This window comes from Odocoileus virginianus, chromosome 11 (assembly GCF_023699985.2).
Source record: "Odocoileus virginianus isolate 20LAN1187 ecotype Illinois chromosome 11, Ovbor_1.2, whole genome shotgun sequence".
Taxonomy (NCBI): Eukaryota; Metazoa; Chordata; class Mammalia; order Artiodactyla; family Cervidae; genus Odocoileus; species Odocoileus virginianus.
In genome coordinates, this window is record NC_069684.1 from 9,317,829 (window position 1) to 9,335,892 (window position 18,064).

An 18,064-nucleotide genomic window follows, 5' to 3' on the forward strand; every position below is an offset into this window, starting at 1 on the left:
TACGAGTGACAGGGCGGCTGTGGGAGGAGGCACTGATCGTGGGGAGTCCAGAAAGGCCTCAAGATGGTAGATTACTGTGAGCTGAGACCTGAGTGACAAGAAGGTCCTGACGACCTGCACCCCAGGCCCATGTGGACCTGTACCCCAGTATGGAGGCCCAGGCTGGGACCCAAACAGGTGATGTCGCTGGAGGGGGCTGATGGAGGGGCCTTTAGGAGGCAGTCAGATGGTTGCAGGAAGGAAGCCGATTCTGACTCCACGTTGGAAACTGTTTCTTTGACTTGCTTTTCTTGCTTTTGCTATTATAATTATACTTACTGTCTTGCCTGGAGGACCCTGCCCACTCTGCCTGACTGTAAACTAAAGTGCCTTTGTTCAGCTCGTGGAGTGATGGTTTGTCCCTGCCCACCTGTCAATAGAAGAGATGAAAACACCCCTTCCGAAGGCTGGCCATTCCCTTGGAGATGTTTTGCAAGACTGTAGACCCTTTCCCTTTACTTCCCCACTGCCTCTCCCTCTCTGTTTTGCCTTTTGACTTTAGTTCCTCATTGCTTCTTTCTCTCTGACTCTACAAAAGAATCTGGCATCCAGGCCCCAATAAGATGGTCATTTTGAGGCACTAGCCTGCCATCTTCTCGGTCTGCTGGCTCCCGGATTAAGGTCTCTTCCGCGCCTCAACCCCTGGTCTCTCAGATTCATTGGCCTCTCGTGCGGTGAGCTGAGAGAGCTTGGACTTGATAACAAGATGAGCGGGTAGGAGCCAGGTCGGTGGAGGCTGGATTGGGCTGATCCTGGACTTGTTTGCGCTCAGATCCCATTCTTGCCTCTCCTGCTCTGGGTTACAGGGACTGGTCCTGATGCTTGGCTTTCCACTGGGCTCAGTCAAGAGGAAGCTCTGCTGGAAGCCTGGAGCAGAACTGGGCAAAGAGAAGCCAGGGTTTTTCTCTCCCTTGTGCTCTGCCCCAGCAGCTTCCCTTCCACAGCTCTAGCCCTGATGCCAACGTTTTGTGTGTGTGTGTGTGTGTGTGTCTGTGTGTGTGGTTCTAGCTTCAGTCAGGTGACCCAGGCTCCTAAACTCTAAAACAGTCCCGGATGGTACCAATCTTCCTGCTGAGCTAATCTCTGGGCTCCCCCAGGGCTGCTTTTTAGCCTCTTCCTTCACCTATGTAACCAACTCCCTACATTACAGCCATAAAGTAGTTTCTGTTTTGCTCGAAGGTCACTGGCTGATTCGTTTGGGAAAACAAACATGGGTTCCAGTAGGGAAGAGCAACCAGGAGGATGCCTGGAGAAATCCAAGGGCATGTGAACATGCTATTACATTACAGGCTCACACTCGGCGTCTCTGGGATGGGGAAGCTAGATCTGATTAGTGGAAATTATAGGGAGCTTCCTTGGGCCCAGAGCAGTTCCTAACAATACAACTGTAGGGAGAGAAAAGGGCTCGAGCAGAGATGCTGCATCCTGTATGCCAAGGAACAAGATGCCTCAGGAAGGGGGTGATATTCTAAGGGCTTAGCAGGGCCTCTTCTAACCCGGAGACCTGGTGACATGGTGTGACACAGATATTGCACAGCTTACACAGATTTTCACACCTGTATCACTTTTAGTTTCAACACAGTCCTACCTAGGAGGTAGGCTGGTATGTTACTGATGTGGAAATTAAGATTCAGATGGTTTGTGGAAATGTCCTGTTTGGGTTGCTCTGTAACCAAAGCCCACCCTGTTGAAGAAGTGCAGGGCTGAGAACCTGGCACAGTCACAGAGGGGAGGGATAGCCTGGTGGCTCCGGGACACAGGGCCCACACCTGAATCTTGGCTCTGCCACCTACGGTGTGACACTGAGCAAGGCACGTAAGGTCTGTGCTGTTCAGTTTCATCCTTTGTAAAATGTGTGATAACAGCAGCTCTTAGTACAAAGAGTGGGATTCCCTCATAGCTCAGTCGGTAAAGAATCTGCCTGCAATGCCAGAAACTCTGGTTTAATTCCTGGGTCTGGAAGATGCCCTGGAGAAGAAAATGGCAACCAACTCCAGTCTTCTTCCCTGAGAAACCCCATGGACAGAGGAGCTTCATAGAGTTACAGTGAGGATTAAATCAGCTAATAGCCGTAAAAGTGCTTGGTACACAGCAAGCCCATCTTTGGTGGCCAGTTCTCCCAACCACCAAATGTTGGCACGCCCCAAGAACTCAGTCCTCGGTCCTGCCTCCTTTCCGTCTACATGCCCTTCCTGATGATCTCATCCATTCCGTGGCTTTAAATACAAACTAAATGCCAAGAGTTCCAAAGTTTCTCTCTCTAGCCTGAGCTCTCCCTCCAATTCCAGACTCATACAGCCAACTGTCTATTTGAGACTTCCACCTGGCTGTCTAAGTGTTCTCAGAGTGAACACGCCTGATCTTGATCTTCACCCAAACCCGTTCCTCCTACCGTCTCTCCTTATCTCAGTAAGTGGCGACTCCATCCTTCTGCTGCCCAGGCCAAAAACCCTCGGGGTCATTCTTGGCTCCTCTCTGTCTCTCAGACCCCATGTCTTATCTGTCAGCAAATCCTGTGAGCCACACATGCAAAACAAATCTGTGATCCACCCACTTCTCATCACCTCCCTTGCTACGGACCGGGGCCAAATCACCATCATCTCTCACCTGGATTATAACAGTAGCTCCCACTTCTGTCTCTTCTCCACACAGGACAGCCAAAGTCATTCCATGAACATTTTAACTCATTCCTCTCTTCCATTCACTCAGCCTAAAACCCAAAGTCATTAAAGAAAGAATAAGCTGTGAGGCCCCACATGATCTGCCCCTTGCCTCCAGCCCCCTATACCCCCTTACCCCCTGAACTCACCTCCTACCCTTCTTCCCCCTTTGCTGTTCCTCCAACAAGCAGGACACTCTCCTTCCTCAGCATTTCTGCTGTTTTTCCTTTGCAAGGATTGCTCCCCGCACCTCCAGGCTGCCTCCCTCATTCCCCAAAGTGTGTATGTGCATTAGTTGCTCAGCTGTGTCCAACTCTTTGCGACCCCATGGACTGTAGCCTGCCAGGCTCCTCTGTCCATGGGATTCTCCAGGCAAGAATACTGGAGTGGGTTGCCATTTCTTTCTCCAGGGGATCTTCCCCATCCAGGGATTGAACCTGGGTCTCTTGCATTGCAGGCAGATTCTTTACCATCTGAGCATATTTCCTCTAGACGTTTATACAAATACCGTCTTCCCTGGGGCTTTCTCCCTGTCAGCCTATTTAAAATTCCAATTCCCAATGCTCTCTATTCTGTTGCCCATTTCCCCCCCTTCCTAGCATTCATCACCACCTAACACGCTACTTTTGTCTATTTCACCCATAGAACGTAGCCTCTGTTGGGCGTGGATCTGCCTTCTTCAGTGACCTGGTAGGTGGAGACCCTCAAAAAGCATTTGCTGAATCAACGAAGAAATAAATCCTTGCACAAATGTTAGCCATTATTATTTCGGGGTATGTCTTTGATGTGCCCAACCTTTGCAAAAATCCATCGGAGATCCGAAATTTAAACACAACTAGGAAGGAAAAAAAAATCAGCCCAAACTAAAAATGAATTAAGAAAGTTGGGGTCCTAGGTTATAAATACATCTTCCTAGGTGCTGGAATGCTGGGCTGGGTCAACTCTGTAATCTAAACACAAGGCACTGCTATGACACGTGCCACTCTTTGAAGAAATTTTCAGTCTGTAGTTTGTAGACCCCAGCATCCCAACTCCAAGTTTCCGGTCTCGGGGTCCGGGTGGCGGAGCGCGGGACGCCGCGAACGGCAGGCACGGAGTCCGGCTCCCGGTTCCAGGCTCCCGGGCCTCCAAGCGCTGGGCCGGCGCGCGGGGGGCGGGGCTCCGGGACCGCGGGGCGGGCGCGCTCGGGCTCCGCCGCCCAGGCCGCCCCTGGCCCGGCTCGGCGCGCTCACCATGGCGGGCCCCGCGCAGGGGCGGCGGCTGGTCGCGCTGGCCCTGATCGTGGCGCTGGCTGCGGGACTCCCCGCAGCCGGGGCCGGGCAGGCGCCGCGTCCCGCCGAGCGGGGTCCCCCGGTGCGGCTCTTCACGGAGGAGGAGCTGGCCCGCTACGGCGGGGAGGAGGTGAGCGCGGGCCCGGCGACTGGGCCGAGTCCCGCCAAGCGGAGACCCCCGCGAGGCCGCGGCGCGAGCGAGCGATCTCGGGGTGCGGGGGTGGGGCGGCAGGCGCAGCCTCGGGGGGCGCCCCCTCCCGGAGTCCCGGCCCCGAGCGGGGCGCGAGGCCTGCCCGGCCCCTCTGTCCAGGCCTGATCGCCGCCTGGGGGCACGGGGAGGTCCCCAGCCGTAGGGGCGCCCGGCTCCCCGCTTTTCGGGCCGAAACACCCACCCCGCGCTTCTCCCTCTCTCTTCCCTTGAGCTGTTGCCTTGAGACGCATTTTTGATTCACAGTCAGTACAGAAAACGGAGAAACTTTTTTGTTTACAGTGTGAGCATCAGCTAGGGACAGACACCTCTGCCTCCTTCGGGGGTAGGGGCGGTTAGGGGCGGGGGGTTAGGGGCGGGTGGGAGAGAGGGCAGCAAGGCCTGCTCCCTGGGCTAGGCGGGCGTGGGGGCAGGCCCAGGGGTGCTCCAGGCTTTCCCTGCTCTCCTGTCTCCCGGCCTCCCTATCTCGGGACTCCTCAAACTGGCTTTTAGTGCCTGTGCTCTTGGGCTGGACCAGAGCTGGGGGAGAAGGCAGAGGAGGAGGTCAGAGGTTAGAAACAGAGACATCCCACCCCTACACACAGCCCCCGGTGGCCTGTCCCACCCCGAAGTGTCCCAGATACTGCTCACAGTCACCTGACCGTTAGGGTTGGCGGGGCCCAGTGTGGTGGCTGTGGAGCCTGGGAACAGGGTGCTCTCCAGGAGAAGGGCCATGGGGTCTGGAATTAGGTCAGGGGATGGGGAAGACTTAGGTGGGGGAATCAGGGAAGGATAGCGTTTCAGAGTAGATAGGAATCAACCTCCTGCTTTTATACTGTGAGCAAACGGAGGCATGCCACCAGATAGTGGTAGAAGAAGGAAGGAACCTAATATTCTCTTGTTAAAACCCTCTGCTGTGGGCTCCCTAACCCGCAAGTCAAGTAGCCTTAGCGTGCCTAGGTTCCCAAGAGGGACTTAGAAACCTGGGCCCTGGGCAGTGGTGCTAGTTTGGATATCACTGTACATAGAGGTTGGTTAGAAGCCTGAGTCACTGAGAACGCGAATGGAGGGTGACAGAGATGTGGCAGCATGTTAAAGGACCCCGTTTGGAGCAGCAGGGAACCAGGAAATCTGTGCAGGGAAGAGTTAGCATAGATAGGCCCACTTGCAAGAGTGGCTCTTGGCTCGGTGTCTGGATTTCCAGGGTGTTCCACACCTCCCTAACAGCTAAATGGGGCTCAGTCTGGGCTCTTTGTACAAACTGTGTGTCCCTGTTGAACAGTGCTGGGCAGAGAGGGCTTGCAAGGCGGGCCCCCAGCAAAGACCTTGGGCTCTGAAGCTCTCCGGGGCTTCCCTGGGCAGAAACATCATACATGTGTTGCTACATTTTGTTGCGGGGGGGGGGGGGGGGGGGAATGTGCTCTGTTGACCCCCTCTTGGGAGGGTGAGAGCCTAAGAAAGCCCACAGGTGGATTCCTCTAGGCTCCTCCTGTGTCTTTTCCCCTTAAGATCCAGCTGTATATCCTCGCTGCATTGCTGTGATAAACCAGCTCTGAGTCCGACTCTGCCAAATTCTCTGAGTCCTTCTAGTGAATCTCCAAATCTAAGGGTGATCCTAGGGAGCCCCAGCACAGAACCCAAGGGCAGAAAGAGTTCTAAGTGGTGGTCATGTCCAGCAGCCATGCCTAGGCTACAAGAAAAAGACCCTTGTTTTTTTTTTATGCGGGTATCATTGATGGATGCTCAGCCGTGGGAAGGAGAGAGTGAAGCTTGAGATGGAAGCAGGTTAAGGAAAAAATTGTTGCAGGGTGTGGAGCCCAGAGGATGTCTGTAGTAAGAGGGGAAAGAGGCAATTCAGTGCAGCTGGTTTTAACCGCCTTGTGCTGAGGTTTGCCCTGGGTGGTTCTGGTTTATGCCTGTTGTCCTGGGATAATTATTAATAGCATCCCCTTTCACTCTCAGAAGTGTTAACTGTTTGTTAATGCTCATTAGAGCATTAGAGCTTTGAATCATATCTGAGTTTGAGTCCCTTTGAGCAAATAGCTAAAGTCTCAATTTTTCTTTTTTTTAATCTGTGATACTTGTTATCAGTCAGGGTTCCACCAGAAGCAGAACCGGTTAAAAAAATTTTATATCTATGTATGTGTGTGTATATATTGTATATATATATTGGCTGCACCACGTGGCATGCACGATCTTAGTGCCCCCTGCAGTGGAAGCTTGGATTCTTAACCACTGACCACCAGGAAGTCCCTATGTGGGTATATATGTGTGTGTATATATATATATATATATATTTTTTTTTTTTTTAATTGCAAGAATTGGTTTATGTGATCATGCAGGCTGGCTAGGTAAGTCTGAAATGAGTAGGTCAGGCTGTCAGGAAGGGCTGGCGAGAAACCTCTGGGCAGGAACAGATGCTGCAGCCCACTGGTGGTATACGTCTTCCTTCTCAGGGAAACCTCAAAGGCTGTTAAGGCCTTTCAACTGATAGTATCAGGCTCACCTAGATTATCCAGGGTAATCTGTACACAAAGCCAGTTGTAGATATTAATTGAATCTACATAATACCTCTGTACAATACCTAGATAAGTGCTGAGTAAGGATACTGTCACCAATCCAAATTGACACATAAAACTGACCATCATACTGGCTGTAACAAGAGTTCCTACTCTCTGTGGGGGTTTTGTGAGAATTAAATGAGGTGGTGCTGTGCAAAGTGCTTAGCTGAGGCCTGGAGTAGTCTTAGCACATTAAACCTTAGGCAATCTTAGCTGGTATTAATATTATTTTTATTAGTTTATTATTAAAGATACAAATAAGAGGCAGTATAACGGACCCATAATCCTCTTATATAGTTCAGAAACCGAAGAAAAGAAGCTTTGAAAAGTAGGCTTTTTAAATATCATTTGACAGCAAAACCCCACCTGATCTGAACACCTTTGGTAATGGAACCGTGTTGGAGCTATGCAATTCTATTTATAGACTTTATTTATCCTACTTAGTGTGAATATTCACGTTTATGCTTTGCTGTGAAATACTGATAGCCTTGATGATGGGGTGCTTCCTCAGACCCCCTGTAGGTGTTCCTATATGAGCCCTCAGATACCTTTCTAAAATCTGACAAATTCTGAATTCCAAAACACATCTGACCCCTAAGAGTCTGTGCTGTGGGATTGTGGACCTTGTATAACAAGTTATTCTGAAGTACCTAGCGATGAGATCTCATTTGTATGACAATTCTTTTGGATGAGAGCCAGGGCAGACCCTCCTGTCCCAGATTCTGCACTGTGATTTGTGCTGAGAGCTCGGACTCCTGGCAGGGAGCTGCACAGAAGCTTCGATGGACGCTTCAGATTGGAGATCACGAAACACAGGGGTCCCGGCTGCTGGTGTCTTTCACAGAGCCTACTGTGTTCTGGGGGCTTCCCAAGTGCTGCTAGTGGTAAAAAAAAAAAACAAAAAAAAAAAAACCGGCCTGCCAACGCAGGAAATGCAAGAGATGCGGGTTCGATCCCTGGGTCAGGAAGATCCCCTGGAGGAGGGCATGCAATATACTCCAATATTCTTGCCTGGAGAATCCTCATGGACAGAGGAGCCTGGTGGGCTACAGTCCAAAGGGGCACAAAGAGTGGGACACAACTAACGTGACTTAGCATGTTCCATTTTTCCAGATTCCATGTATATGTTAATATACAGTATTTGTTTTTAATTTAAAATTTCTCCAGAGTCCTTAACTGTCACTTAGGAACTACATTTTATTTTCTGTCCTTCCTGTTGAATACCCACAAAGAGAGCAAAAAGTAAAATATAAAACCCATGGCTACAGCTGCAAGGAAACGGCATTGCTTGTATATTTCTAGCACCATAGATGACTTTTTGAAGGACAAGCTGGTAAAACATAAAAAGTGATTGTGTTGTTCATCTGCTCAGGCCCCAGAATTTAATATATTGAAATAGGCCTCAAAGAAATAACTCAACACATTAGATAGTAATTTGAAACGTATTCATAATGCTGCCATTTATGGTGCTAAGGAATTGGAAACCATCCAGATATGCCAAAATAGAAGAATAATAAACAGGTACAGCATCACTAAAATAAGATAGAGCTGCTTAAGTGACAGCTATTTTGGTTATTTCAACACATGACAATGTTTGTATGAACCAATATTACTTATGAGAAGCAAAACATACAATAGATCATTTGCACTGATTACATCCATATGTGGTGAAAATGAAAGGAAATTTGAACCAATTTGAGTAACTCCTTCAATATTCTTTTGATTTTTTATCTGTATAGAGCTGCTTCAGCTCCTGATTTTTCTTTAAAAGAAAGATATTGCCATAGACTTGTCATGAAGGTTCGTAACTTTCCCCAGGTTTTGTGAGTGGGCGCGATTCTGCAGGTAGGGTCATATGCTGGCTGAGGACTGGCTGACAGCGGCTGCTTTGTAACTTCACCCACCGCCCCCTGCACTGCCCATGATGGGAAGAGATTTTACTAACTTGAGCCAAAAGAGCAGGGCTCTCTGCTTCCTCCTCACACCTTCCCTCTTGCTTTCTAGGAAGATCAGCCCATCTACATGGCAGTCAAGGGGGTGGTGTTCGATGTCACTTCTGGAAAGGGTAAGTGGCTTGGTTTCATGAACCCTTACCTCTGGGGGCGGGGGGCGTGGTGGCCAGAGTGGGCGCTCTAGGCATGAGGGAGCAGAGGGAACACCGGGCAAGTCCTTTCCCTCCAGAGTGAGTTCGTAATTTTTATTTTTTTTCTTTTTGGCTGTGCTGTGCGGCCTGCAAAATCTCAGTTCCCCATCCAGGGATCAAACTCTCGCTGGACTGCCCGGGAAGTCTCTGAGTTCACCGTCTTTGTCAGGGCTGTCCTTCAGCAGTGTTTTTCTAATATCATGCTCCTGCTCAAAAATCTTCTATGGCTCCCTGTTGCCTATACAGTCAGAGTCAAACTGACTCTGGATGATTTGCCTTAGTAAAAAAACCCTTTACTTAGCAAAGGGTTGAGATCATAGAACATTGTAGAACTTTTTAATGCCCTTCTGTGTTTTCCTGATGGAAACTATAGCTGATATCGTGGAAGCTGTCTTGTAAGGGTTCGCTGTTTATTTGATACCAAACCAGAGATGTAGGGAAATAGACTTGGTTTCAGTGAGCATTTAGGCAAACAGGACACTCCTCTTGTTTACATTTTAGATATTTTTAAGAGATTGTTTTCATTCTGTATGTTTTAAAAAGTCACCTCTTGGCCCAGCATGTATGACTTATTCATTACTCTGAACTGGGGGACTCAAGCAGATAGCTGGGGTGGCCTGTTGGACTTCCCCTCCTCACTGCCGTCCCTCCCCCCAGGCCAGAGTCTTTCCAGGATTTGGGGGGGTGGTCTCGGAAGCCCTCCTAGCTGCTCCGTGCACACCCACTCATATCCTCTTTTGTCCTTCGCACTGCAGAGTTTTATGGACGAGGAGCCCCCTACAACGCCTTGACCGGGAAGGACTCCACCAGAGGGGTGGCCAAGATGTCCCTGGACCCTGCAGACCTCACCTATGACACTGTGAGCCAGATTCTGAGCCTCTGTCAGAGTGCCCCACCTCCTTGGCCATGGCCTTCCCCTGACACACACACACACACACCCCTGGGCAATAGCAAAGCTTCCTAACTAGTTTGTTTACATTCCAGTCCACTCCGTGTGATAGCCGGTTGTTTTCTTAAAGTAGAGATCTCACTGGTAAAGCTCAAAAGTCCTCCATGGCTCCCCACTGGCTGCAGAGTCAAGGCCAGACTCCTGGGCACTATGTGATCAAGCTCAGTGATCCTCACAGCCTGGCTCCCGCCTGCCTTGGCAGGGCCGTCCCCCTCACAGTCTGCCCCTGCCACCCCCAGCCTCTGGGTGTTTTGCTCTTCGTCCCCGAGACCCACTTCCCAAGCCACTCCTGGTCGCTCGGGATGAAGCAGAGGCTCCCCTGTGCTCATATTTCTGTGAAGGAGACAACAGCCTTAACAAAGACCATTTCAGGGTCATCCCAGTCATCCCAACAGAAAGGCTGGCATTCACTCCTGTGTCGCTCAGATGAGTCAGACCTGAGCAACAACATTATAAAAGCAAATTAAGAAATTACAGAGCGGGGAGGGTGTGCAGATCTATAATGGGGGGAGGGGAGAGAGCGGCGGGAGTCACTGGGGGAGGCGGTGGCTGAAGACCGCACACTGCGGCCCCCTGCACCACCTGGGAGCTCTCTGCACCCTTTCATTCCCACATCAGTCAAACCCCGCAACCTGATGTGGCCCCTGCTTTCCCCATCTCCTCCCCCCGCAACACTCATGAGCACAAAGGGTGGCCTCTTAAAAAGTCAGCTGTCCGTGATTTGATTTTCAAGAGATTTTTTTTTTCTCTTGCATGAAGGATATGGGGAGAATAAGGCAGGGAGGAGGTATGAGAGGCCAGGGCCAAGTCCAGTTCATTCATTCCTAACCCTGGGTTTCTCGGGCTTTTCTCCCCAAGACGGGCCTCACGGCCGAGGAGCTGGAATCCCTGGATGAGGTCTTCACCAGAGTGTACAAAGCCAAGTACCCGATTGTCGGCTACACGGCCCGAAGAATCCTCAATGAGGATGGCAGCCCCAACCTGGACTTCAAGCCTGAAGACCAGCCCCACTTTGACATAAAGGACGAGTTCTGATCGGCAGGACCTTGGCCCTGCGAAGGGGAGGCGGGGACACCCTCCAACACAAGATCTTCTGCAAAACAGGCAGTCGGAGCCCCGGGTCACCACCGGCTCTGAATAAAGCACACGTTTCACCTGGAATGCTGAATGGCTCTCATCGCCCTGGGTCAAGTGTTCTGTTCACCCAGGTGCCCTGCCTGCACGCCAGCCGGGGAGGTCATGGGGGCCGAGGGGGGACGCCTCCTGGGTGTCAGCAGGGCTTCGTGGGCAGTGGAATTACAGGTGGCCTTCTTCTTTATATTGTTCTATACTTGTCAGATTTTCTACTGTGGCCGTGTGTACTTAAAGCACCAAAATAAACTTCCTGTTTTCACGAAAGGAGAATTCTTCCCCGCAGGGCATTTCTTGGAGCCTCATTAGCACCACTTGTCTCTGCTGGTCTGCTTTCTGTCTCTCTGGCGAGCGAAGGGGCCAGGTGGCAGAGGCACCCATGAGATGTGGCAGAAAGGGGGTGCATTAGGTAGAAGGGTGGAGAAGGGGAAGCTGAAACTGTTGTCGCTCACTCGTGTCCAACTCTTTGCAACCCCATGGACTTAGCCCACCAGGCTCCTCTGTCCATGGGATATTCCAGGCAAGAACACTGGAATATTGCCACGCCCTTCTCCAGGGGATCTTCCCAACCCAGGGATCGCACCCAGGTCTCCCACATTGCAGAAGTATACTTTATCATCTGAGCCACCAGGGAACAAGCCACAAGGGAGAAGGAGAAAGGGAGCTATTAAAGGGCCTGGCTCTTCACCACAACCAGGAGAACGAAGGTGAGAACTGGCCTCAGCTCCACCTGCAGCTGGAAAGTGGTGAGGAGGGCGGGGGTTCCATGTGGGCAGGGCCTGGCCTGGAGGTCATTCCAAGAACACGCAACACACGGGACTCAGCTCAGATTTCATAAGGAAAATCTCTTGAGGGCAGGATTTTTCCCTTAAGGGACTTTTGGCAGTATCTGGAGCTGTTTTGAAATGTTTGGTTGTTACAACTGTAGGATGCTATTGGTATCTAGTGTGTGGGGATGTTTTTTAAACATCCTACAATGCACAGGACAATGCCCAGAACAAAGAATTATCTGGTCTAAAATGCCAGTTGTGCCAAGGTTGAGAAATCCTGCATTAGACTCATCCTGGAAATTTTGTAGCAGAGACTAATTTCTTTAACACAAAACTTTGTCTTTTATTAAAATAAATAGCATTCACCCCGCAAGAAAGAATTTTATACTAAGCAGAAGACTCTCCTAGGGTGACCGTTGAAGATGCTGATTCCTGTGTCCTACCCCCAAGGCTTAGCGTTTACTATTTCAGGGACACAGCCTGGGAACTGCATTTGTAACAAGCTCCCTTAGAGACTGTGCTACACTTGGGCCCAGATGGACTTTCAGGAGCACTACCTCACCAGTCACCTCAGGGAGGACTCATCCCCATCCTTAGTAAGATCCAGGATTGATCTTGGCTTTACTCTTTGTGTCCAGACTAATGGTGGACTCCTGGGTCCCACGCAAGAAGCTGGGAGCTTGCTGGCCATCCAAGGGGAGTGGGTCTAGAACTTAGCAAATAGAAGACTCTTTGGCCTGGAATTCAGTAAGTTGTTCATGTTGCCAAGGTGGTCTGTACTGGGACATTTTGCCCTGAAACAGATGATGTGTGAGTGAATAATGATGGTTACAAGTCCTTGGGGACCCCCGAGAGATAACTTTCCTTTAATTACATGCCACCCACTGCCTGCATCACCAAGCAATGGAAGGGCCAGGATTCCATTCCTTAGAGCCCCATCTCTGCAGGGTGAGCAAGGACTCCAAACCCAGTCCCCGGGGACTTTTCAGGACTCCTGTTTCCCCCACTTCTCTCTTCTCCCCTCGCCTCCATCACAGCACAGGTTCCCTTCAGGGTCTTGGGATCCCCATTGCTGGGGCAATTCTGCCTCATTTCCCCCGCCTCCAACACCCCAGCAAGGATCTTCTCTGAATAAGACTGTCTCTTATTACCAGATTCAAGTAAGCCTCTGTCAGGGCTGAGCACACAGAAATCTGGGCACCCCAGACGGGCTCCACTGCCGTTGGGTGGGAGGGGGGTGCCGCTGGGGGAGGGGGTGCAGCCTGGCCTGGGGAGTTGCATCACTGGCGTCTACAGGACACACACATTCCTGGAGCCCAAAGTCTGCTGCCCCATTTATCCCTTCTCCCACATTTGCTTGTCATGTCATGTTCACTTTAAGGGTTTATATCCTCTTAACAAGACTCAGCCAGGATGCACCTCTGCCAAGAAGCCTTCCCTTCTGGGGTCCAGTAGAGCTTAGTGCACACCTTGTAACTGCCGGGTTTTTTAAAATATTTTTATGGTACTTATTTGGCTGCACCAAGTCTTAGCTGTGGGCATGCAGGATCTTTGACCTTTGTTGCGGCACTAAGGATCCTTCAGTTGTGGTATGTGGCATCTAGTTCCCCGATCCGAGATTGAACCTGCACCCCCCCACCGCCCTGCCCACCCCCCATGCATTGGGAACTCAGGGTCTTAGTCTTCCACTGGACCACCAGGGAAACCCTGTAATTGCCTTTTGATGAGGTTGTCTCCTCCGAACATGAAAGCAGACGCTCATCTAGGGTGGCCAAACTTGCCAAACTTTCTGGGTTTTACACCAAAACACTCGCATCCCAGGAAACCCCTCAGTCCTAATCAGACCTGAGGGACAGAGCTGCACCAGCCTCCGAGGCGAGGACCCCTCCCAGCAGACCCTGGGTCTAGTGGGGAGGTCATGCATCACCCTGGAACGAAGCAGGAGGAAAGGAGGCATGACCTATACCCACGAGTGTGAAAGTGAAAAGTGTTAGCCGCTCAGTCATGCCTGACTCTTTGTGACCCTCTGGACTGTAGCTCACCAGGCTCATCTGTCCATGGGATTCTCCAGGCAAGAACACTGGAGTGGGTTGCCATGCCCTTCTCCGGGGGAATCTTCCCAACCCAGGGGCTGAACCTGGCGTTGGGAATTGCTGGCGATTCTTTACTGTCTGAGCCACCAGGGAAGTCCTAGGAGAACTGAAGGTAAAGGAAAGGTGATGGGAGAGCGGGTGGGGCTGGGTTCTTAAGCATACAGGTTCAAGTTCAACCTCTCAGAGGGGACGCTTAGTTCCTGGCCTATGCTAGGTGGTGTTGGTGTAATTCGTGAAGTCCTTCCCCAAATCCAGCGAGCTGCAGCCCCTCCACAGTCCCCTAGGGGGAGCACAGTCAGGCCCTCCTCCGTGTGTTCCCGGCTGCCCAGGCCTCCCCTGCAGCTGGTGCAGAGCCGGCTCCAGGCCCATAACCGGGATGAAGAGGCTTAAAAGTGTAAAGGCTGGAAGCAAGGCCCTGGAGCAGGGAATCTCCTTCTCCATTTGAAAGACCACTAAGTATAGAACGTCCCATAATGGAGATGAGTGGAGCTGACTGGCCCACAGAAGAGCTGGCGGAGGGGTCTGACCAGCAAGCCAGCTCCCAGAGGAGGGGTCATGCAGAGGGCACCATGCCCTCGTCCCAGCCTGGACAGATGACCCCCAGACTCAGACACCCCGTGTCCTTCAGGCTTCTGCTCACCACCTCATAAGCTTCTGGAGAAAAACTAAGGGTCTGAATAAAGCAGCCTCACCCTCTACACTGACTTCCTTCAAAAGGCCACTCCTCAAAGCCCCTGGGGCTCTGTCATCAGAGAAAGGCTTCTGGGGGACAGCGGCTTCCAGGCCTCTCACGGGCCTGCAGATGCACAGGCGAGCAGGCTGCCCCACGGCCGGTGGGGAAGCCGTCCAGGCAGAGGTTGGTCCTGCTGGCCTCCGTCCGGGGCAGCGGAGGTAGGCACTGCCCTGAGGCTGCGGTGTGCTGCTCCCCTCTTATGCTTCATTTCACTGTCAGCCCAGCATATGTGGTGTCAGCTCACAGTGCAGACTCAGCTCTCTCCCCTCGGCTCGTGGCCAGGCAAGCTGCTCCGAGACATTCCCAACAGCAAGTGCAAGGACTTAACATCCGGAGGGCAGCCCTCCACCAGCAGGGCTGAAACCAGTAGACCAATCCTACCTGCTGAGGGCCATTCTTCAAGGGTCCTAGGAGATGCTGAGCCCCAGCCATGCACGGTGGGAATCCACTCCATAATACATTCTTTTTTTTTCCTGCCGCACTGTGAAGCATTCTGGATCTTAGTTCCCTGACCAGGGATCAAACCCACGCTTGCACTGTCGCAAGTCCAGTCTTAACCACTGGACCGCTATGGAAGTCCTCCATAATGCATTCTTGAACTGTCTGAACCCATGGATCATTTCTAAAACGTGGGTCCCTGCATACAAGCCCCTGCTCCGTTTTTGCTTTTGGGGGAGAACCCTGGTTAAGATAAAATTTACTTCCTAAGACGTTAACACAATCCCCTTATGCCAAACTTAGGTTTACTAACTACATCTGACCGTTGTATAGCACTTTACAGTTTATGAACCTCTCATTCCAGTGACCATGGCTTACAACTCACTCCCAGAACTTAGTGGCACGAACTGGCTATTTCTGGTGCTCAGAGATTGTGTGTGAGGAATTCTGACAGCGCGCAGTGGGCCACAGGGCCGTGGTGAGCCTGGCTGCCGGCAGGAGCTCCAGTCCTGTCCATGCGTAACTTCTCACAGCGCGGTGGCCAGGTTGTGCCTCCTTTTATTGCCCAGCCTCAGCACCAGGCAGTGTGACTTCTACTTGCCGAGGCAGACACAGAGTTCCACCCTGGTTCCCGGGGCAATGGGCCATTTTGGGAAAATACAATCTGCGATCATTTCTCCCGCGTGATCTCATTAGATTCTCGGAGATGAGATGGTATCTTGCTTTTGGTTTGCAGCACTTAGCTTGGTGCCTGGCAAGCACGTAAGTTACATTGTGGAGTAAATCATCTTGTGGAGAGATAGGGTTTAGCATCAGACTGACCTGGTTTGAATCCTGGTTTCGTGACTTCCTACCTGTATGATCCTGGAGGAGTTATTCAGCTTCTCTGAGCCTCAGTTTCCTAACCTTTAAAATGGGGGGTGGGGTGGGGTGGGGTCAAAATACCCATTTCACAAGGCTGGTGCTAGGATTAGGCTTGGTTGTATATGTGCATGAGGTGTGCACGTATGTGAGAGTGGACTCCTGACCCTGGGTGGTGTCACTTTTTTGCCCCGTGTCCACCCCCTTCTACCCCCACCTTAAGGATGGATGGCTTCTTGGACTTTCCAGAAGGATCATGGACCAAGGTGAGAGAAACCTTTAGTTGTGTGTCTGGGGTTTTGGGAACAGGCTGGGGTTGAAGAAGTCAGGGTGACCAGCTATGGCACTTTCTGTCTCTCTCTCTCCCCCTTCCTGGGACACTAGTTGCTCAGCCCAGAACTATGAGCAGTAACCCAGCTCCACTGATGGAATCTGCCTCCAAGAGCTCAGACTCTATGGTCCCCGGAAGCCCTGGAGATTCTCCCAGAGTCCCAAGGGCAATGGCGAGTCGTGCCCCTGCCCACCCCCTCCTGCCAGAGCATTGTGTGGACTGCAGGCTTGCTGCCAGAGGCCTGGTATCAGGTGTGCCTGGGGGTACCTGCTGTGGTGCAGCTGTCCCACCCCACCGCCACCTGATGCTTTGGGTCCGGCCCAGCTTCCACCCTCGCCCACACTGCAGAAGTTACGTGACTTCAGTTCTCAAAGGTGCCTCACTCACAGTCTCCCCTGGCGCCTTGCCCATGCCGGTCACTCTGCCTGGAATGCTCTTACCCCTTGTCCACATCGCCTGAAAAGCTTTATCCTGGCTGAGATGTCCTCTCATCAAGGACGTTTTCCTGGATCCCTCTCTGCCAAGATGGTACCCATGGTACCCTGTGGAAGTATTTGTGTTTAATTTGTCCATCTCTCCACCAGGCTGAGATGCACTCACCCTGTTCTCAGCTCTCTCCTCCACCTGGCTCACTACGCAGCACTTCTGCATTTGATGAAATGAACGGGTGAGTGAATGGATTGGTGTTCCCACACCTGGGGCACCCCTCCCCTTGGCATGTCCCTCCCACGGGGATGTAGATCTGAATCCTGGACCCCCTCCTGGGGCCTCATGACAGCTCCTGCCTCCCGTCAAGGTCTCCAGAGCCCACTGGGCATCGCTGCTTCCCGGGGTCCCTCCTTGACCCACCACGCCTGTGCCTGTCCACAGGCTTGTCATGTGGGAACATGTAAAAATAGTAAGTGGTTCCCTTGGCAACCACCGCAGCAGACGGAAGCCAGCGTGGACAGTCTCAGAAAGCCTAAGGGTGGAGGGCGGAAGCCGTGCCCTGAGTATTGGTGTCCAGTGTGGGCCGGGCAGGACCCATCCAAGCTGCCCCTCCTCTCAGGGCTTCCTGGGGACCACCCGCTCTGATGCCCAAAGGGAAGAAATGCATAAAGGGGCTGCCCCTCTGCCCAGACTATCCCCCCAGTCAGTCCCCACGCAGCTGCCCCGTCCCTGCCCCGTGGGTCACTGGGGGTCCTCCATCGGCCACCTCCCAACCCCGTCCAGGCCCTCACATTGGAGGCTGCCAGCAGGAGACCCATCCTGCTGCTGGAGGCCTAAGATCACACGTGCCCATCACATGCTGAGCTCACCCCAGGCCTCACCCGCACTGTTTAGGTCTCTGCCTAGGTCTCCAAAGCCCACCCTCCAGCCAGGCCCACCACTCTGTTCCTGCCAACCCTCCTCCCGACTCAGTCTAGACCCTGCCTATGAATGAGACTTGTGGACTACTGATATGTGTTACAGGTTCAGGGTGCTGAGCCCCGGAGCTTCACCCAGAGGGAAGCCAGAGGAGCCAGGCCACCTGCGGGAGCTCCCAGCCTGATCATGGCCGCTGCAAACCACTCCAAAGACAGGAGAGGCTAATGATGGTCGTGGGGCCAGTGATGCCCCCCTGGAGGTCAGCTAAGCGGTGCTGGGCTGCTTGGGTTCATCACCCCCGGATCCTGGTGCTGCTGCCCAGGGCTCTGAGGTAAGGATTCGACCTGGGCAGTCAGCAGTCTCTCATTATCGGATCTCTGAGCTACCCCTGTTGACTCCTTGCCTAAGCCTTCCGCCTTATTTTCCCAAATAGCCATGACCCTCCTCCTGACCATCAGCCGTAACCCTCTCTCTGATCTGTATCACTCCACACTCTCACCATTCCCACAGGGCATAGGCAGTTTCCTTTCCACAGTTTATTAATGACACT

At 52.1% G+C, this 18,064-nt stretch overlaps 2 protein-coding genes across 2 annotated transcripts in view; one reads left to right on the top strand and one right to left on the bottom strand.

The window, feature by feature from the left end:
- The window catches only part of PACC1 (proton activated chloride channel 1), a 41,258-nt gene extending 38,593 nt beyond the window's left edge, over positions 1–2,665 (bottom strand). Inside the window, exon 1 of the mRNA XM_070473909.1 lies at positions 2,647–2,665. The gene's annotated coding sequence lies outside the window, so the exon portion shown is untranslated. The remainder of the gene's footprint in view (positions 1–2,646) is intronic.
- A 1,198-nt stretch (positions 2,666–3,863) lies between these two features.
- NENF (neudesin neurotrophic factor) lies at positions 3,864–11,214 on the top strand. The gene is made up of 4 exons (XM_070473913.1): positions 3,864–4,100; positions 8,723–8,783; positions 9,617–9,720; positions 10,669–11,214. The coding sequence occupies exons 1-4, from the start codon at positions 3,933–3,935 to the stop codon at positions 10,843–10,845; spliced, it is 510 nt and encodes a 169-aa protein (XP_070330014.1). The 5' UTR covers positions 3,864–3,932; the 3' UTR covers positions 10,846–11,214.
- Positions 11,215–18,064: the final 6,850 nt, after the last annotated feature.